Source organism: Triticum dicoccoides, chromosome 2A (genome assembly GCF_002162155.2).
Source record: "Triticum dicoccoides isolate Atlit2015 ecotype Zavitan chromosome 2A, WEW_v2.0, whole genome shotgun sequence".
NCBI lineage: Eukaryota > Viridiplantae > Streptophyta > Magnoliopsida > Poales > Poaceae > Triticum > Triticum dicoccoides.
The window spans coordinates 87306202-87331069 of NC_041382.1; the positions used below are offsets into that span (position 1 = coordinate 87306202).

Sequence of the window (24868 nt, forward strand, 5' to 3'; positions counted from 1 at the left end):
AGCGGATGAAGGTTCAACATAGCGTGGATGTCATCAAACCGCAGGACGATCGTACCCCCGATGGAGTTATCCACAAAGCCCTTGCCCTCTGGCACCTTGGCCGCGAAAACCGGGTATGCCACATCCTTCTCTCTGAGACGCCGCTTCTCCAAAGAAAGAACACTGTCATGCAGACTCCGCATAGCACCGGTTGCAGCATCGAGCATATTTCTCGGTAGCATCGGCCTACCCGCCACATGCAACCTCCTCATTAAATCCTCAGGTGAAGGTGGCCCGTCCTGAGCACGGATCGTACTCGGTGCCGGCTGGCCCGCACCCTTGTTAGTCTTTCTTTTGCGTGCCTTCTTCTTCTCCTGTAATGGGACCGAGATCTGCTCACAGACCGCCTTCTTGAGTGTGTTGGGGCTGATAATATTTCGCACCTCGCCTATCTGAGGCTCGGTGAAGTCGGCAGCTGGAGGCGTCTCCTGAGAGCTGAACTGCAGACGACGCCTGTTGCAACTTGGCTTCTCCGCGGTACCAGCTAGATCGCGCACGTCTTTTGTTGGGTTGGGTTCTTCAGAAGGAGGCCCCATGAAGTCGCCACCGTACCCATGATCGGCAAAGTACTGATCGACGTTGCCAAATGTATAGTCGTCGTCGTCATTCTGATCCTGTGCCATATGCATGTTTGGATCCAGTGGCATAGGGATGTCCGGCACCGTTGCGGCGGTCTTGCCATGGGGCCGACTTGGCGCCGGCACGACTGGCGGTGTTGTCTTTGGGGTGGTGTCCCCCACCCCCAAATGAATCTGGCTCTTCGGCCAAAGCAGGGGCCAGCTCAGGCAGGCGCTGAGGGTCATCACGTCATCATCGTCGGCCTCGACGGGTCGAATCGGAGGTAACAACTCGTCGCAGCCTGGCAGCACCCGAACCAGTTGAACCCTAAACAAGTTGGGTGGCATCTGGGTACCGTGGAACAAGGGGTTGCCCGGTTGAACGATTTTGCCCTTGGCGACATCGACCAACTCATTGTTCACGAAGTGCAGGAGAGTGCACGGAACGTCGGCGGCGCCCTGCGAAAACATGTAGGGCGTCAGGGATGCCCAGTCAAAGGCAAGGAGATGAAGTCCTCGGCCGAGAGAGGCTTAATTAGTTACCGTAATGATGGCGTCGAGCTCGGCTAATGTCGAAGCACCGCCAACGGCGAGCGTGCAGTTGACGGAGGGGCCGCTTGCTGCAGAGGTGCCGGCCGGCATACACCCGGGTGCATTAAGCTCCCGTGCCGGCATCGGAGACACCAATGTCGCCTCCGCCGGAGACACCAATGGCCCCGCCATCGCGTTCTGTGAGTTGCTGGTCGTGAAGCTAGGAATCGGGGGCGGCCCCTGTTGGCCGCCCGCAATCCACGCACTCAACCCCTGGATCAAGGTAGGCACAATGGCGGTGATCGTCGCTCCGAGTTGTTGTTGCACTTGCTCTTGGACAATCTCCGGAATCCGCGCCACCTGTGCCTTGAGTTCTTGAACCTCGCGCGCCTGGCTTTCCGAGCTGGTCTTTTTCTCCTTTCGCCCACCAGTGTTATAGTTGACGACCATTTTGTCGACAAGCCTTTGCCGGCCACACGACCAGCTGACGTCGGCTTACTGAGCTTATCCTTGTTCTTCATTACATTCAACACCCTATTTAGAGTGGTGTCCCAAGGGTTGCTCTTAGTCGACCCCGCGCTACTGCTTTCAGTCGCCTGCGGAAGGAATGTGAACCATTTAGAAATTTGGCTTCATTAATTAGAATGCAACCATATGGAGCTAATTACACGGGGGTGTATTCCTTACCAGAACAAGCTCAAGCGCCCTGGTCTTCGGATCCGTGGTAAGCTCCTTTGTTTTCGGGTCCTTCTTGTACCGGGCCCTGACAAAGTTCCTGGTCTGCTTGTCACCGTATTTATCTAAGAGGGGCGGTAGGCCTTGCTCGGCACGGTCCGCCTCCTCCTTGTCCCATATAGGCTCCGCCACTCTGTAACCGCTGGGACCGAGTGTGTGTTCCCCTAAGTTCAGCTCCCGCATTTCTTTCCCCCACTGACTTGATTCGGAGTTTGCGGTGCTCGAGCAATTAATCTTGAAGTCGTTGTAGTCATCTTCGTTGATCGAAGGATTTTTCTCCTTGATCTTCTCATAACTCTCACCTTTCTTGATCATTCTCTTCACATTGCTTTTCCAAGTAGACAGGGCCTTGCTCATCTTCATGAGGGCAACATTGTTCACTTTATTCCCTTTGAGGCTTGTGTTTTCAAATTCAGCGGGGAACTTGTATCGTTCGTGCAGCTTCGTGAAGAGGAGGTTGCGCAAATTCCCTTGGTCAGGATGCCTCAGGTTCTCGGTGTTGATCGAGACGGTGCTCTGGAGAATGCACCCGAGCTGAAGCGAGTACCCCTTGACTATTCGTTTGGGCGCCGTTGGATTCCCGTCGGAGTCCACTTCAGTAACTTCCTCCTTGAGGGTGCGGAGCACGGTCGGGCGCCGGTCCTTCCGTTGCCTCTTCGGTTGGCTGCCATCTGTGTGTGCGCCGCCATCATCAGTGGTGGCATCCTCGGCGGCACCATCAGTGGTGGCATCAGTGGGGTCATCCTCGGCGGTACCATCAGTGGTCTCAGGATCGGTGGGGAAGGCGGCGTCCTCATACAAGTGAGGTTGTTCCTCCATCTCCTGGGACAGCTCCCAGAATGCCTTGCCGCCCGAACCCCCGGCCTCATCGTTGTTGGCCATGGTTCTCTCTAAGTAGGAACAAAGTTTGGTCAAAAAGTTGGTTATTGTCAAGGAACAAGATCATGGTCTCATCATTTAGGGTTTGTCGACACCGAAGCATCCTAAAAGCTAAACTTTTATCATTGAGGGTTTTTCGACGCCGAGGCACCCTAAAAGCCTAAGCTTTCATCATTTCGGTTTTTATCGACACCGAGGCACCCTAAAAGCCATGCATTAGTCACAAGTACTCCGGGGCACTTGATCCTACTTAATTAACTACTAAGATACCCCGGCCCATGCATTAGTCACAAGTACCCCATATGTCCTATTTTTAGCAAAGTCGTGCTAAAATTCACGGAAAATTTCAGCATGACCTTTGCTGAAAATAGGACATATGGAGTACCCGAATTTGCCGGAACGGAAGTTAATCGACATTCCAGCAAACTCAAGGGCCTCTCGGGTGGACAAGGCAAAAAAAGGCCTCCATCACAACATGGAAAATACATTGGCATGTGAAGAGGTGAAACAATATATGCATCTTCAAGCAGTATCATTCAACATTTCGGACAAACCACTACAAGCAATACTAGATCAGATACAAGAAGAATGTGAAACAATATATGCATCTCCAAGTCATTTTCAAATATATATACACTGGACATTTTAATATTAACATAAGGAAAAATGAATAGTTAGGTTAATATTAACCCAAGATACATCAACTACTGCACTGTCCTGCCTAATAAAAACAGTCATGCCAGCATATAGTATATAAATCTGAATTTGTGTTTACAAGAAGAGTGCCCATTGCAATGTAAACCTGAGAACACAACTCACCTCAAGTGCAGGATATAGCAGACACCTACTTCTTCAGTCAAGTGCAGTAAAAGACCGTTTGCAGAACCTGTTTAGTCAGAGTTGAACATTACATAAGATGAGAACTCTACATAACTAATATTGGTATGACAGATAGAAAACTAAGAATGGATAAAAAAACTAAGCATGGCAGAAGACGATGATGCATCTTCTGTGTCGTCAACTTTCAAAACAGAACCGGAATTCTGTTGATAAATGGAAGCATGAAACTTCAATAACAGAATCTGGGGGGTGCTCGGCGGCGAGGGGGACGGGATCTGGCGAGGTGGGATAGCGTTCGAGATGGAGGGGGATCGAGATCAAGTGTCCATGAAATTTAAAAATATTCATGATAGTTCAAAAAGTGCCCATGAAATACAATCGAGAAATGAAGGCTACGATTTAAATACAATCGATCTTAGCTAGCTATCTGTTCAAAATCTTCTTGCCCTTCTTTTTCGCAAATGGAGTTCTTCTGTGGAACGGACGTCCTTTAGGTAGGGTGGTCCTGCTTCTTCTTGTGGTGTATGTTGCTACTTCATCATCGTCGTCATGTTCGATCCTCGGGTCGCCGTACTTGTCGAAGTCTTGCTCATTGGCTACTCCATCCATTCCGATGATCTTCCTTTTGCCTCTCCTCACGACAACACGACTGGGCTTTGACGGGTCGGTAATGAAGAAGCATTGGTCCACTTGGGAAGCCAGTACCCATGGCTCATTTTTCGCGGTGACGTTTGCGCCCGCGGTTTTGGATTTGGCTTCGGGTATAACCATGGTGGTGAAATACCGGTCTTCTTTTAGGACGCTCTTGGCCCATCTGACACGGAACATCGGGACCTTCTCTCCAGCGTAGCTCAGCTCCCAGATCTCCTCGATCCTTCCGTAGTATCTGTCCTTGTCGTTACCGGTGTAGGATTCCATCGTTACCCCGGAGTTCTGATAACCATCGCTCTTCATGTCCTTGGCCTCGGTGTAGAATGTGTAGCCGTTGATATCGTACGCCTCATAGGTCATCAGGTTGTGCTCGGCGCCCTGTGACAAGGCGAATATGAGTTGTTCTTCCGCGGAAGAATCCTCATGTAAAGGGTACGATAGAAGCTTCTGCTTGAACCAACGCGTGAAACATGAGTTGTGCTCTTTGAGTATATCTCCGTCCGTCCTCTGTTGGCCTCGGTCATTGTACGTCTTCTTAATAAAGGTTTTGTGCTCTACCACCCAAGGATCGACCACGTCTATGTGTTGTAGCGCGACTAGGTTTGCTCTTTCAAAGTCGGCGAGTCGACCCTCGAAGTTGACATGCATTTCGCGGCGACCCTCACGGTGACCCCATCCAGCGAGCCTGCCGAGGTGCCTGTTGACGGGCAGACCAACGGGGTTCTCGATGCCTAGATAATTCGTGTAGTAGGAGATGCACTCTTCGGTCAGAAAGCCCCTGGCTATGCTTCCCTCTAGACGTGACATGGTGCGAACGTATCCTTTGATGACACCATTCATCCTTTCGAACGGCATCATGCTGTGCAGGAACGTCGGCCCGAATTGGATGATATCCTCCACTATATGGACCAGCAGATGCACCATAATGTCGAAGAATGCGGGCGGGAAGTACATCTCAAGCTCGCATAGTATCACCACGATCTCTTCCTGTAGCCTTCTGAGTTGCCTCACGCCAATCGACTTCCGAGAGATGACGTCGAAAAAGTTGCATAGGCCAAATAGCATTTCACGGACGTGCGCGTCCATGATCCCACGGATTGCAACTGGAAGTATCTGCGTCATCAGCACGTGACAGTCGTGAGACTTCATCCCGCTGAACTTCTGCTTCGCTGGGTCTAGGTATCTGCTTATCTTCCCCGCGTAACCGTAAGGAAGTTTTACTCCTAGGAGGCAGGTGAAAAACTGCTCGATCTCCTCCTGACTTAGAGTGAAGCACGCGGGAGGGTAGTCATTTCTGGTCTTCTTGGCCTTTTTGCCTTTGCGACGACTTTCTGTGTCCTGCTTCGCCTCATCATCATCATCATCATCATCATATATAGCGTGAAGCTCCTGCCTGATGCCCATTGATTTCAAGTCTGCCCTTGCTTTCGGCCCATCTTTGGTCCTCTCTAGCATGCTGAGCAGGGTACCAAGCAGACTCTCGCACACGTTCTTCGTGATATGCATGACATCAAGGTTGTGAGGCACACGGTGGATCTTCCAGTACGGCAAGTCCCAGAAAACAGACCTCGTTTTCCATACCTTCAGCAGCGGCTCTGGCGCCTTTTGCTTCTTTCCCGGCTCTGGCGCCTTTTGCTTCTTTCCCGGCAGTGGGCAGTCTTTCCAATTTTTTAACAGCTTGTCTATTTCCTCGCCACTCCTTGTACACGGGCATTTTCGGGGTTCGGTTTCACCATCGAACAGATCCTTGCGTTTCCTCCACGGGTCATCGTCGCGAAGCCACCTTCGATGTCCCATGAACACGGTTTTTGAAGACCCGGAATCTCTATCTAGCTGGTGATACGTTGTGTCATCCATGCACCTTACGCATCCAGAAAATCCGTGGACTACCTGCCCCGCGAGATATCCGTAACCGAGATAGTCGTGCACCGTCGTGAGCAGTGCGGCTCTCATAGGGAAATATTCTTTCTCTGCGGCGTCCCACGTATTGGCTGGCGTTTTCCACAGTGTGTCTAGCTCCTCCTTCAGCAGCCCCAGATACAGATTGATGTCGTTCCCTGGTTGTTTCAGCCCTTCAATTAGCATACTCATGTGAATGTACTTCCTCTTCATGCACAACCAGGGGGGAAGGTTGTACATCCACCCAAACACAGGCCATGTGCTATGTGTGCTTCTCTGGCTGCCAAACGGATTGACTCCATCGGTGCTCGCGCCCAGCACGATGTTCCTTGGATCCTTCCCAAATTCTGGGTATTCGAAGTTCAACGCTTGCCACTGGCTCGCATCCTTAGGGTGACTCAGCATCTTGTCTTTTTTATCTATCTCCGGATCATTTGCGTCATCTTCTCGCTTCTTCTCCTCCCTATCCGTGTGCCAACGCAGGAGCTTTGCTACCTTAGGGTCCGCGAAATACCGCTGCAGACGAGGAGTGATCAGAAAGTACCACACCACTTTTCGAGGAGCTTTCTTCCTCTTCTTGTATCGAGTGACGCCGCACACCGGACATATGGTAGACTCCGCGTGCTCGTCCCGATAAATGATGCAATTGTTCATGCACACATGGTATTTCACATGCGGTAAATCCAGAGGACACACGATTTTCTTCGCCTCCTCCAAACTGGTCGGACACTTGTTCCCCTTGGGAAGACGTTCGTGCCAGAATGACATGTTCTCGTCGAAGCATGCGTCGGTCATTTTGTGTTTTACCTTCATCTCCAGAGCCACGAGCGTTACTTTCAGACGGGTATCCTCGGGCCTGCATCCTTCATACAATGGAGTAACCGCGTCTAACTCAAGTTGATCCATCTTGGCTTTCTCTCGGGCGGCAGCTCCTGCATTATCCGTCTGCTTGAGAAGCAGCTCTTGAATATGAGGGTCCTACACCCAGCCCATCGATGGTCCAGCGTCGTCTGCTCCGCCGGCATCATCATCTTCATGATCATGCCCGTCGTCTGCTCCGGCATCTTCCTCATCATCATGTCCTGCATCTTCTACATGATGACTGTGTACAGCATCACCGTCATGATCATCTCCTGGGGATTCTTCGTCTCTCGCCCGCCCGAGCCGCGGTGGTTGTCTTGCTGCCCTTCCTCATTTTTCTTGCCCGGCCCCCATGGACGACTTCGTAGTCATCTTCATCACCTTGACACCGATAGCCATCCATGAAATCACGCAAGAGCACGTGGTCCCGCACCTGCCCGAAATCCGGGTCCGCAATAAGGCTCTTCAGCTTGCATCTTCGACACGGACATCTTATCTCCGTCTCGTTCTTTTGAAGCATCTCGGCCTTCGCGGACCTCAAAAACCTATTCACGATGCCTTCGGTCATCGTGCGGACCATGGTCGCCTGCGGGGTAGAGCAAAATGATATTTTAGAACCAAGAAAAAATTTGGCATGACTTTCCCTAAAAATAGGACCAAAAAGAATGCTTAATGCCAAAATTCTCGCCGAAACGGAAATGAATCAACATTCCGGCAAAATATTGGCAACTATCACATTTCAAATACCGATACACCTCCAAACACAAACACATATGCAACACCACAAACATATGCAACACCACGAACATACATAGATCTAGCTAGGCCATAAAAAGTGCATGTGCACATTGTTGTAGGGAGAACAACATAAATATAGCTTCCCCACTTACTTACCTATCAAAACAAGGTAATTTAACCACTTAAATTGAATGAATCTATGGTGGAAATGAGGTGAAAAAGAGGAGGCACCCGAGACAAGGAGGAGGAGAGAATGAAGTGGGGAGAAAGTGAGTGTGGGTAGGAGAGGCTGTCCAAAATATCTTGTTGCTGCCCACTTACTAATGGCGCACCAACTCTAAATGCGCCATTAGTAATCCAGGTTGCTAATGGCGCACCTTCTGGTGGTGCGCCATTAGTAGTTTTGCAAAAAAAAACATACTAATGGCGCACTGTTCCACAGTGCACCATTACTAGTTTAAACTAGTAATGGCGCACGGTGGAACAGTGCGCCATTAGTAGTTTTGCAAAAAAAGGAATAAAAAATATAATAAAAAACAACATTAGTGGCGTACTTTCCATGCGCCATTACTAGTTACAACTAGTAATGGCGCACTGTGTCTGGATGCGCCATTAGTATGTTTGGACAGGCGCACTAGTTCAAAAAAAAATTGATATTAATGGCGCACCTGGCCCAGGGTGCGCCATTAGTAGTTTCAACTCTAATGGCGTATCAGAAGGTGGTGCGCCATTAGTATATACTAATGGCGCACCGCTACTAATGGCGCACCGCTTGTCTGGTGCGCCATTAGTGTCAATCTCATCTATAGCCCTTTTTCTAATAGTGAGGAGGAAGCCATTGATGGGTTGGAGGCTACTGTAGCAACTCTAGGAGCTGATGAGAAGGTAGCATTCTTTCATGTTGTCAAATTACTTAATTACCAACTCGACTAATGTAATAGCATTAAAAAAAAGCATTCATACGCATTTGTTTAATGGCAGAAGAAGAAATAGCATGCAGTAACGCAACATATTGTATACAGGTGACAACTCCATCTCAGCACGCGGTAGCACACAAATTTCATTTCAAAAACAAACCCAAATCAAAGAAAATCATTCATGGCATCAGTTTATTCCAGATCTAAAGTCTCGTGGGGTCAAGGGACTTGAACAATCCATAAATTCATGAGTTGCCGCAAAGCTATTTTTCAACCTGGATAAGAAACTATAGAGGTAGCATCAAAGTGAAGCCAACATAATATTATAGTAACTTACATGACGCACACTTGAACCGAGAAATATCGATGTCTCCAGGGTGACCTGGACAGGAGTATGATATGGGGCAGGCAGAGAGGTCTCATGCCTCCTCCACCGCCTCTCACACAAGGAGCCATGGCCCAAGAAAAATCGTCACCCTTCTTTCAAACACAACAACAATAGAGGGAGCTAAAGAGGTCACCGTGGGACAGAGAACACGATGGAGTGAGAAACAGGGAGCCTAATTTGTGAACTTTGAATGAATGAGTCCCAACATCTTTTGGATTTTATCAGAAGCACTTAAACTCACTGGTTCAGGCTTAAAAACGGAAAAGGTGTGATGGCTCCCTGTTCACTCCATCCTGTTCTGTCTCCAGCAATCTGCCACCGTAGGAGACAATGGGTAAAAAAAGAACACTCCATGTGACAACTTTCAGCTTAGTGGTTTGTGTTCTTGGTATGCCTAGGATTCTGCTCTGTATGATACTCCCTCCGTCCCAAAATAAGTGTCTCAACTTTGTCCTAACTTTAGTACAAGTTGTACTAAAGTTGAGACTTATTTTGGGACGGAGGGAGTACTTGTATGGAGTTGTGGGGAGCTTTGAGTTTATCTCTATCTTATGTGGGACAGTTGGAGTGCTTGTTGGTCCTTCTTAAGTTGGGTGTTGTGTGCTTTCTTTTTTTGCTACCGTTTGCTTCAGGAGCAAGAATGTCCTGGTGTCCCAGAAGACCCAAAAAAAAGTTTGCTTTCTAGTATTCCCTCCATTCGGAAATAACTGGCGTGGCTTTAGTTCAAATTTGAACTAAAACCACGTCAGTTTTCAAAACGGAGGTAGTATAAAGCAGGGCATATGCCTGTTTGTCTTAAAAACCTTTCAACTCAGTAAAGAAAAGATTTCAACAGCAAACTCATGCAACTATGTGAATCCATAGCTTTGAAATGACATGATTTCAACTTCCAGCTGACAGAATAGGAACTTTCAACCATGAAATTTGAGATTTCGTGTTGGAGGAGAAAGAAGCTGAGCTTTGAACTCCATGAACAGTAGGTTTCAGCTCAATTAACACAAACTTTTAACAATCGAAACGGACCCTAAGTTAGAAAAAAAAACTATAAATTAGTACACTAGCCACATACAGGCCGTGTATTATTCTGTAATTAGTACAATAGCCACATCACTATTGCTGATACATGGGATGGTGTTAACCTTAGGATTACTTTTAGAAGGTGTGTGGACAACAGATTGCTCCTCCAGTGGTTTGACTTTGTTCATATTGCTGAGTCTATTCGGCTTAATACTGATGCCGATGCTGTGATGTGGAAGCTTGAATCCAATGGTATTTACTCTGTCGGTCTTTATATGCTGTTGTGAGGGGGGCCGTCCCTGTTCATATTCCTGCTGTTTGGCAACTTAATGTTCCTCCTAAAATCCATATTTTTCTTTGGCTTTTACCTCATAATAAGTTGCTCACTAGAGATAACCTAGCTAAAAGGCAAAATCTTGACAATTTATCCTGCCTATTCTGTAACGAAGATGCCTGTACGCGCGCATTCTTTGCCTGTGCTGTTGCCACTAAGGCGCGGAGAAATCTTAGTACCCGCACTAGGTTAACACTAATGTGAACTTTGAGGTACATTACTAAGTGGTGGATCAGTCACAAAAAACACCAGACAATTAACCTAGTTCATGCAGCAACTCTATGGTCTGTGGAAATATAGGAATGAGCTCTGTTTTAACAGAAGTTCATGGGCTGGTGTGCAGGTGATCCTGAGAGGCATAGCATTAATGTTCTCTCAGTGGGCAATCTTGTGCTCTGGAGTCTGGACATGCAAAAGGAGCGCGTGCTGGAGATCACAGCTTCACTCTGGGCGCTTGCCATGAGCCCAAGTCCACAGCTGTGGCCGGATCCAGGCTGATGGGGCGTCGGTTGAGGCCTTCGTCTCTGTCAGGATTGCCGGCTTCTGAAGATGCCGCTGGATGGGGAGCCTCCATTGTTGGGCAGGCAAAACATGCGGAGGAATCCTCCCGCAGATTGACTGAAGACGGCATCTAGCTCAGGATTGCGCCTGGGGCTTGAAAACAGAGCTTGACTTGCAGCGGCGTGCTCATGCGCTATGTGGAATGTTTGGTTTCATTTTAGTGACAATTGGAGACGGGGCTGGGTGCCCTTTTTTCCTCTAAAATAAACAGCTTGTGCATTATTATCAATGAAAACTTCTACTGTAATACATAACTCAGAAATTTGAAATTGCAGCCCAAAAAGGGAACAGATCAGGAACGCCCTAAAAATGTGGAATTCTTTTGCCAGCTACGTACCTTGGTGCTTACGGCCCGCGGGGGTGGCGGCGCGGTGGCCGGGGGAGATGCCGACACAAAGGTGTGGCGTAGGCGGCGGGGACGGTCGACGGAGTCGAGGCGGCGGGAAGGATCACCTACGATGGTGGAGGTGATTGAGGACGGGCGGGTGCGGTTGGGCGTGAAGCCGCCGGTCGCCGCTGACTGGAGGGGCGGTGGAGGTAGCCTAACCGGGGGGGTGCGCAGTGAGGACAGCAAACTGACTGTAGCCTGCACTGGACGCTCACTGAAGGCAGGGCGACGGGCGACGGCCGTGACGAGATGGAGAGGTGCGGCGCGCGGAGACAACCGACGATGCGATTTGGGTCTTCCCGTCTCGCTCGGCAAAAGGAGAAGAAGGGGCGGGGAAAATAAATAAACGGTTCCTGCTCTGACATTAATATATCCGGATTGTTCGGATACTTGTGGGTCTCCAACGCGGATTTTTTTTCTTTTTTTTTTGCGGGGAAAAAACATTCCATTACTTAAGGAGGCCTATCAGCCTTGACCAAGTTTACAAGAAAGTCTCTAACACGGATCCATGTACTCTCTTTTTTTTTTTGCGGGGTGGATTCATGTACTATTGAGCTGATATCTTGACAACTCAAAATAAAATTAATTAAAAAATGTGTATGAACGTTTGAAAAGCCTCGGACCGGTATCGGATCAATCGTGAAGCGGAGTAAGAGAGTCCGGACATCCGCTTACAGCACATCGGTCCCGTCCATCAGGGTCACTTCCCTTCTTTCTTCCCTGCTCTCTATAATCGTCGCCTTTCTCTCTTCAATCTGGATAGACTGTCCTTCAACACACGTCGCCTTTCTCTCTTCAATCTGGATAGACTGTCCTTCAACACACGCTTCTATCTACTCAACCCTCCCTTTACTTTGTTCGGTATGTCTTGAAACTGTTGTCGCCCACCACCTATTCGGTGAAATGACCGAACATAGAATTTCCAGCGGATGATGTATAAGTTGGTGCAAAAAAATAGTTTTAGAGCAGCAGAGAGAAGACTTCCAATGGATGATGTATAAGTTGGTGCAAAATTTTAGTTTCAGGACACGAGAGAGAAGGTTTTTGCACCATCGCGGTGATTGTTAATCCAACAGACAATGTAAAAGCGATGACTTAAACAGCTTTTTTTCTTCCTGGCTGCATTTGTTGGAGCAGTGTTTTTAGCAGGAGGTGATGTAAACGGCCCTTTTTCATGTGGTTGTGCGTGATGAATCGCCCGCAACGGTGCTGCCAATATGCAGCACGAGGAGGCAATATTTTGGGCATGGTGGAAAAGAAATTACACCACTGCATGCACATACATCATCTGCTGGAGCACCGATTTTTGACCAAAGTGCCCTAAATGGCAGTTTTCTGGGCGCAGCGGCGTTTATGCATCATCTGTCAGAGATGCTCTCAAAACAAGTGTCAAACCCTTAAATCGTTACGTAGATGCATTACATTACAAAAGCATTACAAAATCACACTCGGATGAGGTTGCTGCACAGCCAAAAAGTAAACAAGAAAAAGGAATATACATTCTCGCTAGCAGCTGCTACAACTAACGAAAGAAGGGGCGAATATCCTTAAAAAGAATATACAAACGTGGAACTAGAAGAAACCAAAACCTCCTATCTCGGACTGTTCCAAGGGGACGAAGACTTGTACTGAAAACCATGCGGCGCGGATCCATGTCCCAAATCAAGACTGTGGAGCTGTTCCATCAACTGCGACCTCCGTTCTTTGAAGAAATCTAGTCTGGTCGTCAGCTCAACCAGGGTGGACGACGGCACGGGTGGTTGCCTCCCGTACTCGACAGCCTGCATTACAACAAGAGAGTTCAACACCTTGGTTGCCTTGAAAAGGATTGGTGTGCTTGCGTTAAGACCATACAGTAGGACCATAAGATGCAATGATTTCTCTTACCTCCCCTGCTCTTGGATTGTTCGCGGACATTGCACCGCTCTCCGCTGGCATGCTTGACGACGTCTCCCTTGAATCGCTCGAAGAGGCATCCAAGGAGTGCTTGCGGGAGAAGGGCTTCGAAGAAGCCTGGGTCAGCACGTGCTGTTTGATACTTCTCCAGTGTGATGCGCCCGACAAGCTCTCCTGTCAGAAAGTTAACGTGGCTTCAATTCTAAGTATGATCCTCGTGCAACACCAGTTTCACATCACACCAGTTAAGTTTTTCATTGTTGGCTTGCCCTTTTACAACTAAAACAAACTGAGCTCTGTAAACTACTATCTCCATTCCTAAATATAAGACACTGGGGCAGTTTAGGAATGGAGAGTATTATGGAAATGCAATGAATAATGGATTTGATTCAGCTAACTGGTTGGAAGACTTCTAAAGGGTAGTAGATTGATAGGGGCGTTTTTATCAAACCTCGTTCCTCTGCTTCTTCTCTTGATTACAGAAAGCAAGTTTAGTATCAAACCCTGGTTGAACAAAGCTCCTGGTGGCAATAAATATTTGCAATTGTTAATATATTACAATCTGAAAGAATAATTCAAGAACGGAACACATTCAACTTACAAACCATATGTTTTAAGCTGATACTATGCCTTACTACATAAACATCACGCTTTTGTTACTAAAATACTAAGCATAAAACTTGGTGGACATTTAGTATACCGCATATATGTTGATATTTAAAAGTAATTGTACATATTAGCTTAATGGCAACGTATCAGGTGCAAGTGTAACCCGCTATATCCAGAAGTAGGGAATCTCATGCTTGCACATCTAAGTTTGAGACCGTCCTTTCATGGGTGGGTTCAAATAGTACCTGACCAGTTGAGGGCCCAAATCAATATGAAAATACCCAAATAAAAAACCATGTACTTCTCAGTTTACATTACCTATGTATAAATTTCAAATTCAAACTCGTTTTGCGTTAAGAGTAGAAATAAAAAGGATAATAGAAAAAAAACTGGCACATGTTATAGTTAAAACTATAGTTTCACCCTTCTAATACACGAGTTCAAATTCTAAAATGTGTAACCCCGCTCTAGATTACACCAACATTTCTATACTTTTTGAATTTTTCATGTTTATTTGATGCCCTGGCCTGACAGAAGCCACATTGCACAATTACACCCTAACAGCTTGGGTTGGACCTGATACATTCACTTCTAATTTGATATACTCCCTCCGTCCGAAAAAGCTTGTCCCTCAAATGGATGTATGTAGCACCAAGTTAGTGCTAGATACATCCATTTGAGGGACAAGCTTGGGACAAGTTTTTTCGGACGGAGGGAGTACTAACAGCTTGGGGGTATTGCACAATTACACCATGCCGTATGCTCTTCATAAAAGACAGATGAACGGAATTATTAATCATGAGTAATACTCCCTCCGTCCCAAAATAAGTCTCGTTGATTTAGTACAAACTTTGTACTAAAGCAGCGACACTTATTTTGGGACGGAGGGAGTACATCAATCATTGTCTTACTGTGGGAGATGACTTGAACGATGCTGATAACGATCATTCTCGTCTACGAGAGAGTCGTACTGGTGTTGGCGCTGTTGACTAAGTTGGACATGCAGCTCTGCAACCTTCTGCTTTAACCTTGCAACATCAGCTTCTGCGAGAGCAATCTCCTCAAGCTCTGCCTTCGTCTTAAGGCAAAGAAATTAGACACCGCCAAAAACTGAAAGTATGATAACTGCTGACCAGCTGCTAGATTCACATTTCAGTACCTTTGAGTCCATAGCACGTGAACCAGAAAATTGTCCAGAAGACATGCTTAATCCAACTTCTAATGCAGCTCTAAGATCCCTTTCAGCCTGCAGCTGCTCTTGCAACCTTGATACCTACAGGGACAAACAATTGCGATCAAACAAAGAATCAAGCCGTCATTTAATCCTACAGAATTTTTTATAATTATTTAATGGGATGTTGTTGAACAAAAATTGCAACAAGATCAAGTTTAAAAGATGGAAATTATGGGTAAATTCCCATCATACAAGTGTGAAATGTAGTTGATTCATATAGTGGGAAAATGTGGCATACATCTTGTTCCAGCACCAAACGGCGCTCATGCAGAGCTTGCTTTCTTCTTTCCAAACTAGCCTGTAAGATTGCATTACCTCTAGTCTGAGAAGAATTTTCAGTTAGTTTGCAAGATCCCCACATCACAGGCCTACAATTACAGAATATGTGTTCCTTCCTTACCTCTTTCGCAATCCTAATTTGCAGATCATTCTTTGCAATCTCAAGTCTTTGGATAGCAAGCCTGAAAGGTACGTTTGCATAGTGAAATAGTTAAGTACAAAATCAACCCTTCAATGATAATATCACTACATGTGATCCAACAGAAAGTTAAAAGCTACGCGACAAGCATGGCCACACCCATCAATGGTAGCACAGGCCACAAAGATAGCACAGAAACTTTTAAATTAATAGCAACAACTTTCTCAATAGGGAATTAGTACTTGGAATGACTGGGAACTTACTCTTCTTCACCCGATGAATCAACAAACTCTGACTGCTGGCTCTTTCTTGCCTGTGTAAACCACATGTTTAGATCCACAAGGTCAAAACAGAAGCTACAGTAGACAACTACAGATGCTTCTTCAAGAGTAACTAGAGTAGTGTATTTATTCCAAAACCATGACTAGTTTTAAAAACAACACAATGGAAGTCAACGGAATGATATTCACTGAACTAGCATAAACATATAGAGGAAGACAACAAAAGGTAACGACTCGCTTACATTACTCCGTCCCCAAATATTAGAACGCTTCACATGTAACTGAGTTTCATTGGACTTGGACTGCCTATCTGCAGAATGTTCAGCTCCAGGACCAGGTAAAGGAACTCCTGCATCCAAAGACGAAAGAATCTCTCCCATTGACAATGGAGACTCATGACTGGAAACCAGATTTGTTGGATCATTTCCATTCGGTAATCTCTGGACATTTATCGTCCCATTTTGATTTAAATGGCTGTGTGGAGCATCCTTTAAATCCGACTTTGCTTCCAAAGCCTTATCTGTGACAAAACGTTCGGCGTCTGAATCACCAGGGTCTACCTGTTGTGCCACATTAAGATGAGTAAGAAAGGAAAACCACACAATGATATCGACACGAAAAGAGTTGCTAGCCGAATAACATTGAAAATCAAGTCAGTTTCGGACTGGACTACTCGGAACTTCACACCACAAACATTAATAAAATGAACTATAAACTGGGGATAGGCTAGGTAGGAATTTTTTACAGGGAAAGGAGCCGGAAAAAAGCTTTATAAGATTATGATATTGTAGCCAAAATTTGATCACACTAATAACATGAGTAAGAAAGGAAAAACCACATAATGATATTGACACAAAAAGAGTTGCTAGCTGAATAACATTGAAAATTAAGTCAGTTTCAGACTGGACTACTCGGAACTTCACACCACAAACATTAATAAAATGAACTATAAACTGAGGATAGGCTAGGTAGGAATTTTCTACAGAGAAAGGAGCCGGAAAAAAGCTTTGTAAGATTATGATATTGTAGCCAAAATTTGATCCACACTATTAACGTGCAGAAAAATACATCATCAGTAAAACTGGAAGCAAATCAATTTTATTAGCTATCTTAAAAATATACAAGGCAAATATATGATTGGTAACCATGAATTTCTAGATTAGAAACTTCAAAATTGCAAACCATATCAAACCTGGTAGTCATAGAGGTCAGCACCAGTACATGCACTGCTTTCACTCAAGTTTCCACTCAGTATACGCTCATCTAATTCTTGATCTACATCATTCTCTGCATCATGAAATCCATTATCTTTGGCATCCACAGTTTCATCATCTGTAGACTCACTTCCACTATCTTGAATTCGAGAATCGGGTGAGAGGGAACACCTTGGGTGTTCATCCTGTAGAAGTGATGAACATTATGATAAGCAGCTTTAAGGTAACTCGGGAAGTGGAAGAACAAGTAGCAAATGCATCAGCCTAAATTGCCTAGAATAGCATCATCAGGGCAATGAACTCTGGGATAGCATCAGGTAAACTTACATCAAATATGCTCTCATATTCCTCTAATAGAGTTGTGACAATGCATTGAGCATTGTTAGCAGCATTTGCAGCAGCTATGAGCTGAGCAGAATTGTCATCACTCATGTCTATGTCATCTTCCATCTCACATTCACCCGCCAGAAGTGGACGCAGCAAGAGAGGAGCCATACAAGCAGCAACTGCTGATGGAGTCATTCGATTCTCAGTAGTATGAGAAGCAACAGTGTGCATCATCCTCAAAATTCTGCAAACATCATGTATATGAGCTAATTGAAGAATTAACTTGATTACTGACAAGGAAATGATGTTTCTGCTCCAGTTGCATAAACTATTAGGTTCACCATGTGGTGATCATAGAAAGAATTATATTTAGAATGTACTCCCTCCGTCCGGAAATACTTGTCCTAGAAATGGATAAAATGGATGTATCTATAACTAAAATAAGTCTAGATACAACCATTTCTAAGACAAGTATTTCCGGACAGAGGGAGTACTGCTTGGCACGATATCCCTGCAGGTAAAATTGTTTACACATTGTCAACCCAAAAAGAAGACTAACCTCTGTAACAGCCGCCTATTAGGCTCGGGAAATGTCTCAGACATCGCTGCACGCATCGAATTTATCCGAGATTCCTTACTCTCTAGACCTAAACAAGGACGATAGAAGTGAAAAAGAATGGTAAAGAGCAGAATATGAATTACCACTAATCGTTAGATAACTAAGATAATACTAATCATTAGGTTTCTACAGACATCTTTTTAAACAAATAACATTATGAAATTTCATATATTAACTACCTCTATTAAATTGCAACTTCTGATAAGATAGTCTCAATCCATGGCCATGATATGAGCATTCTACTTGCTAAGGTACCAAATGTTCCAAGAGTGTAGTCAGATGTTCAAATAGTTTAGGTTTAATGCTACTGGTTTTTGTCTAGCCTATGAGTCCAATGTACCATTTAAAGTTGGCTCTTAGCCTACAACACCAATATAGCTGATGAGGACCAACAGAGAGAAGTAAAAGAAGAAAAAAAACAGAAGTCAAATCTGTTTGACTACTTCTAGATACTTTTAGTCCACTCTAGTATTTGTCTCGTTTTTCTTAACCAAATCCATAGTTTTCCTGACATAGAAAGATGCACAGAAGAAAGGCCTCCATGCTTCTTAGAAGATGTACTCCCTCCATTCCTAAATATAAGTCTTTTTAGAGATTCTAATATGGACTACATACGAAGCAAAATGAGTGAATCTACATTCTAAAATACGTCTATATTCATCCGCATGTAGTCCATATTCAAATCGCTAAAAAGACTTATATTTAGGAACGGAGGGAGTACTTGGTAACTCAGTCAAGGATATGAGTGCAAAGCAGTAAATACTCCAAGTATTCTTAAAAAATATTTAATGTTGGTCAAATGCAGTATCTAGCATACTGCAAATGTTTATTCTAATATCATGTAAAATAGTGAATTTGCTTATATTTATTGATAGTTCTTAAAGTTATGGTAAAAACATATAACCTATCAACCACCCTAACAGATATCTTCTTGCAAGACCTATATAGATTAACATGAATAGAGCACTTACGGAAAGCTTCTAATAATGCTGTGCAGCAGGAAGCAGGCACTGGAGAAGATGGTAGCTCACGCAGAACATGCTGCAGATGTGTATGTTCACATGAGTATAGTTGGCAAGCGAACATGAACTATTGAATGATACTTGAAAAAACAACACAAATGAATCACAGCAAGGTACCTTTACACAGTCACCGACAACATGAGCATCCTCATCCGGTGCAAACTCAGTCCTTCCTGGAATAAAACAGAAACAGATGCCCAAATTGAACTATAGGTACAATGACATTAAAACTACCAAACCAAAAGCATCACCAATTAAAAACAGGACTGTTCTAAATGTCAAACTATGCAGTGAAATAAACCTTGCTCATATTCATTCATTCTTCTGTCAACCTCCTCCACATCTGCAGCCTGACGCAAAATTCCCTCCACCTTTATCCCTGCAAGATGTTCACATTTCTGGTTAGATGTTCCAGATTGGTTGTGAGGCAGCATACGGCTACCAAATGCAAAGTGCAGACAGTTCCAAACATTAGTGATAGTTGACTCTTTTTAGTCTTACCATGTTTCTCAAGAAAACACAAAGCTTTTTCTAGAAAAGAAGGGCTGCCATCAATATCTTCTAGTGCAAGAAGAATTGGCCTTCCAACAACCAAGGATTTGGTAGGCCTCTTCTCTCTCCCTGCAGCCGTCAGAGGAGAGGTATGAACAAACAATCAGAGATTGAGTTTGTCATGAGTAACAGTAAGTCATAGAATAGTGTGAGGAACCAACAATTTGGAGCTGCTCCTTCGTATGCATCTGGTGTGTCATTACGGAATATCCCATTATGTCCAATCACGAGAGCTGCATTTGGAGCCTGTGCAAGAGCTTCTTCCAATGCCGTTTTCCACTCAAGCAAATCTTCAGATGTTTCTGCCTGTTAAAAGTAGCAAGTCCTTCTATTTAGCTTTTGAAGAAGCATTAAAAGGTATAAAGCTGCATTTGCTGAAGTGAACCTGCCAAGTTAAATGGGAACATATATACCTTCAAGGTAAAAGCACGACCATCACGACCATCTGGAAATAGGACGGTCAATAACTTTTTGTCTTCCCTAACCACTACACTGTGAACGGGAAATACTGTTAGTATGACACTGGGAAAAAAAGCAAAAAAAAGGGAAGAACAAGGACTCGTTTTTCACTGGCCATGAATAACATTTAATACAACAATGTTGTTGCAAAAGGCATCAAGAGATCAACAAAAGAATATATTTTTTATGACACATACCTCCCAGAATTATTTAAGTCAATTCCTCCCAAAGTAACGTTCACTTCACCACCTCTTTGGGGTAAGGAATTCTGCAATGTCGAGAACAAGCATGTCAAGGAAGTGAGAATTAACTCATAAGATGGACCAATGAATGGACGGTACAATATTCTAGCAAGTAGCTCCATTAAACAGCATTCATGGTTTAAGTAGGGCAAGAACAAGAATAATCAGGTTCACGCCAGCTAAGCATCAAGTACTGAACATAATTCGGTATTTTTTTTACTTTTTAAGTAAAGGACCACATGAGAAGTTGGTGAACACCAGAAGAAAAGAAATAAAGCTGCAATCACATCAAGCAGCAAGCGCTGAGAAGACATCACTGAGATTGAACTAAAAAAAACTTCCGCTCAAAAAGAAAACTGAAAACAGCAAAGCCAAAATAACCATTCTGCAATTCAGCACTTAATTCAAGACAGTGTATACTCACACAAGATATTGATCTTGGTATACAGTATACACACATAAATGTCAGGACATCAAACCAGACTATTAAAAAAAAGTGATCAAGAGATATGATTAAAGCATCTAGCTGGATATTATACTAGATCGTGTTCCGAAATATTGGACCAAGAAGCAGAATATTAAAAAAAAACTGGTCTGATAAATCTGCTTAGTTTGTGCTTTCCAGTATACATGATATCCACATCTACATTATGGACAAAAATGAAAATACTAACAGGGTCATTCTTGAAGAAAATCAGCGATGTTCGGGTGAGGATGAACCAGCGCTTTTTCCAAGATTTCCATCCAATTCCTGGAAATCATATGAGCAACATTCATTTTCAGGTAAAAGCAAAATAAAACTGTATAAGTAGGAAAACTTCTGATTTTCCTTTTAATGATAAGAATATTTACATAGTAGATTGACAAAATTCATGCCATAACCCATATAGTAGATGGATTAAGCACAAATCGAATAACTAGAATGAGAATTAAACTATGAGAGTTGCCTTATACAAGATTCGGTTTAGGGTATCCGAATATCTCGTAGAAAATTAGCTAATTGTATTAATTTTGAATTTGATGATCTACAACTGAAATCATAGCCAGGTATCAGGATACAACTAAAGTACTTAAAAATTTATGGCAGACTCGGGAACTCATAAGAAAAAAGGTTTTAAAAGGAAACCGACGACACAGATTCTAACTTGGTCACAAACAATATAGAACCTATAGCTCCCTCTCTTACTTTGGGCCTGTAACAGATATGGATGGCTGTGATGTTGAAAACGTATTGGGGAAACTGGGAATGGGCCCTATGTGGAACTTTCCCACATGGACAGGAAACACAGCTAACTATAGTGCCATAATGGTATTATGAATGCACCTCCATCTGTGGCTTGAATCTGCAATCCAATTCAACCAACAGATTCATTATGTGAATACAAGTAACTCGACAGTTCTGAGTGGTGGAGACTGGCAATCAACTCCGCACCAACGGTTCAAGGGTATGGAACGGCAACCATGAAACAGCTCACCACATGGTCGATCTGGAAGCATTGGAATGCATGTGTCCTCAATTGAAACCAACCAAATATCGTGTGCTTGCTCATACAGATTCAGGTGGAAGCAAGGTCTTGGGCAACAGCAAGTGCGACAGAGTTACGGCGGATCCTGGCCATGGGCACTAGTGCTCTTGTTTAGTGTTGTGTGGGGATTAGGCTGTAATTATGAACTCTTCTTTCTATCAATTCAAGGGACAGGACTTTCGTGTTCTCTCGAGCGATAAAATACAAGCAACTCGACTTGGTCTAGCCCCCGTCTTAATTATATTTTGTACTAATACAGAGAAACCTTCAGCATCATCATCAATAAGATATATATGTTTTAGCTCTGCATATAATCCATTTCTTCTTGATGATAATTTTTCAAGAACAAGAGAAAGAAAATCACTACTGTTACCTTTAACAATAGTACGGAAGGCAAATGTAAACGCTTAATGTCGACACTTGTGTATGTAGCTTTGTTTCAAACAGAATAAGGTAAGCAGCATCGTTATGGCCCCAAAAGGATAGTTAACTAATGTGTGATGTAAATAATTTTACCTTTGGATGATATGAAGAGAGGGCCACTCTTAAATACCTGGTTATGAGGTAATTTTGATGTCAGAAACAGTACAAAGAATTAATGATAACAAATAACAGTATCTTGAATGCTTAGAAGTCAGTCAACCGGGTACTCATTACCCAGATAAACGTAACACTGTTAAAGTGACAGCTCAACAGGAACCTACATATCTGATGCATTACATAATGAGCTAATTGAATCATGAGACGTCTCTCATAGTGATACGGGTGGAAGCTATCCAAGTAGCCGGATGAATGTATGCAGCTTGTTCCCCTATGCACACGAAAACGAAACGAGGAAAAACTCCAGCAAATTCTTGAACATGTTCCCAAAATTAAATCCCCCCTGCACCAAATCCTTGCTTATCTAGTCACGAGGCACCTTAAGAATGAAGCCTCGTCCCTCAGCCTGCAAAGTAATCGGTGAACTCACACATCTCTGAAACCAATTGGAGGCACACACAAGCAGTTCCTCGTTTGAATGCCTTCATTTTTCTTAAATGTAACCACCCCTAAACAGTTCCATTGGCATTCATGTGCCGTATTAATCACTAATCAGCTACTACTCCAAGCCAAATTAAATCCGTATCCGCTTATGCTCGAGTAATAGGACATACACTCTCTGTCTCTCCAGTCCAGCCAAAACCCAGAGGCAGTAGCAGCAGCTCCTGCGAGCTCGCATCATCCATCGCTCTGTCGCCTTTCGCATCAGAGCCGCCACCACGCCATCTCGCCTCCCAGAGCTCGACCCCAAAAATTCCCCAAACGAAAACAGCGGAACACCTGTCCGCACGCCAAAGCAGAGCATCTCTCGGCCGCCCGGGCATGAGAGATACCAAACTCCGACCCATCACCCGAAAAAAAAACAGCATCTCCCCCAAACGCAGGCGAGGAATCCAAGAGCGAGAGAGAGCGCACAGGAGGAAGGGAGAAGACCACTCACCGGGCCGCCGCTCGGCGCCGCCCCCGCCGCAGCCGCCATCCCCGCCGCGCCTCCTCCTCCTCCTCCTCAGATCGTCCGCATCAAGCAGCAACCAACCAGCGCCGCCACCGCAGCAGCCACTAGCACAGAAGCAGCGGCGGCCGCATTGGATCTAACCCCGCGCCGCCGATCTGGCGTGCGGTGGAAGCGCCGCGACGCGTAGCGGGGATTAGGCGGTGGTTAGGATTTGGTGCTCGGGTTTCTCTGGAGGCGCCGCTGCCGCTGGGGAGAGGGGGTGGAGGGGGGGCGAATGCGACAGCGATTACGCGACCGCACGCACACACACACGGGCTGCCCGCCCGCCGCGATCTCTCCCCCTCTGTAAAATTTCTCTCTCCGGTCTGCGAGGAGTTTGGGGGGAGTCCACTCCACTTTGGCTTGGGTGGGGGGTGGGGGTGGGGGTAGGGGGTGGGGGTGGGGAGCTTGCTCCCAAAGCTTTCTCGACTCGATTTCTTAAGGGCATGTACAATGATGGCATATGGATACATATGCCTCATGATAAAAAAATAATTTGAAGCATATGTGTTGATTTTTCTCCCCAATGCAAGCTACTACTAGTGACCTCATAAAAAAAAATAAAAAGTGACTCTCACTACACATGCATCCCTCCTCTCCATTTTAAGTTTTTCAACTTTATGCACTGGACCACACTTTTTGTCTCTAAGCACCCGCCTCCTGAAGAGGATCCCGCTTCCCCATCCGAAACTGCTTTTTCTGTTATCCGATCCTACATGGCATGAGAGGCATCACCCTGGGGCTATGCATTGGCCATGCCCTAAGGCCCGCTGCCAAGCTGTCCACACTTGCTTTAGATTAACCTTTCCGCCCTATCCTGGCCTTGCCCCTCTGGAATGGATCTTACCTTAAACTAGATCGCGCCTCGTTTTTTTTGGAGAGCAAAAATGGTTGGGAAATGAGGCGTGACCAGCACAAAATGTGCGTACATGGACGATGCTTTACGGCTAGCTTGGTTCGGTCCGTCTCCTGGGCTCCATGCATTGGCACAAAAATTTGCATCTAGTATATGGTTCGGTCGTCTAATCACGTCTTTTTGTTCGATGATATAAGTACGATTCGCACAAGGCTCGCCGGAATTTTACAGCAGAGATCAATCCAACCGCTAAAATTGAAGTGATTTTTTTTATCCAAAGGGTATGAAGGCTCGTTGCGTACTTGTATCTGGTGGGTGGGACGCGACCGTTTTCATGGCGGCAACAACATTGTTGTACGCAGCAAATAAATCTACGCGGTACAATCCCATAAATCTGGCCGGCCGGACCGCACAGCCACCCATCCACCCAGGCCATCAACCATGACGCAAATGGGACTTGTAAACTGTAATGACAGGTTATTAACTAACTGCGCACAGTGACAGATCATTAACAAAACAGCATGGGTGTGTTAGACTGTATTTACATGTGTATATTGTAACGTTGTATACCACCTCATTATATATATATATGTGATAGGCCATCCCTAGAGGGTTGTGCCGGTTCCCCCCAAAGCCTATTGTCTTACATGGTATCACGCTAGGTTACGTCCGCTTCCGCCTAAAAACCCTAAACCGTCGCCGCCGCCACCGCCGCCGCCGCCGCGCCCGCCGCCGCCGTCGCCC

General features: G+C 45.1%; 2 protein-coding genes across 4 annotated transcripts in view; both read right to left on the reverse strand.

Annotated features, from left to right (window-relative positions):
* The window catches only part of LOC119357668 (putative F-box/LRR-repeat protein At3g49150), a 34829-nt gene extending 23434 nt beyond the window's left edge, over positions 1 to 11395 (reverse strand). Inside the window, exons 1-2 of the mRNA XM_037624536.1 lie at positions 11285 to 11395; positions 3561 to 3627 (exon numbers count right to left, since the gene is read on the reverse strand). The gene's annotated coding sequence lies outside the window, so the exon portion shown is untranslated. The remainder of the gene's footprint in view (positions 1 to 3560; positions 3628 to 11284) is intronic.
* A 1312-nt stretch (positions 11396 to 12707) lies between these two features.
* Positions 12708 to 23608, reverse strand: LOC119353488 (rho GTPase-activating protein 7-like). 3 transcript variants are annotated; one of them, XM_037620108.1, is made up of 22 exons: positions 23215 to 23608; positions 22251 to 22287; positions 20883 to 20959; positions 20164 to 20234; positions 19921 to 19999; positions 19669 to 19813; positions 19457 to 19576; positions 19257 to 19334; positions 19073 to 19128; positions 18905 to 18974; positions 17874 to 17961; positions 17315 to 17558; positions 16966 to 17172; positions 16016 to 16333; positions 15756 to 15805; positions 15475 to 15535; positions 15313 to 15396; positions 15000 to 15113; positions 14812 to 14918; positions 13683 to 13752; positions 13223 to 13405; positions 12708 to 13116 (listed from the first exon to the last, which is right to left on the reverse strand). In XM_037620108.1, exons 1-22 carry the CDS (start codon positions 23251 to 23253, stop codon positions 12928 to 12930), a joined length of 2487 nt encoding a protein of 828 aa, XP_037476005.1. In that variant the 5' UTR covers positions 23254 to 23608; the 3' UTR covers positions 12708 to 12927. The 3 variants fall into 3 exon arrangements, with proteins under 3 accessions (XP_037476005.1, XP_037476004.1, XP_037476003.1); XM_037620107.1 differs by having other exon boundaries at positions 14752 to 14912; positions 23215 to 23607; XM_037620106.1 differs by having other exon boundaries at positions 14752 to 14918; positions 23215 to 23606.
* Positions 23609 to 24868: the final 1260 nt, after the last annotated feature.

What these genes read in the sequence shown, in the direction of transcription:
- LOC119353488 (XM_037620106.1), bottom strand. Translation starts at nt 23,253, where the DNA reads ATGGCGGCTGCGGCGGGGGCGGCGCCGAGCGGCGGCCCG. An exon ending in CGGCGCCGAGCGGCGGCCCG is followed by an intron (nt 22,288 to 23,214) that starts GTGAGTGGTCTT and finishes CCTCATAACCAG; the next exon opens with GTATTTAAGAGTGGCCCTCT. An exon ending in ATATTTGGGGACGGAGTAAT is followed by an intron (nt 15,806 to 16,015) that starts GTAAGCGAGTCG and finishes TGGTTTACACAG; the next exon opens with GCAAGAAAGAGCCAGCAGTC.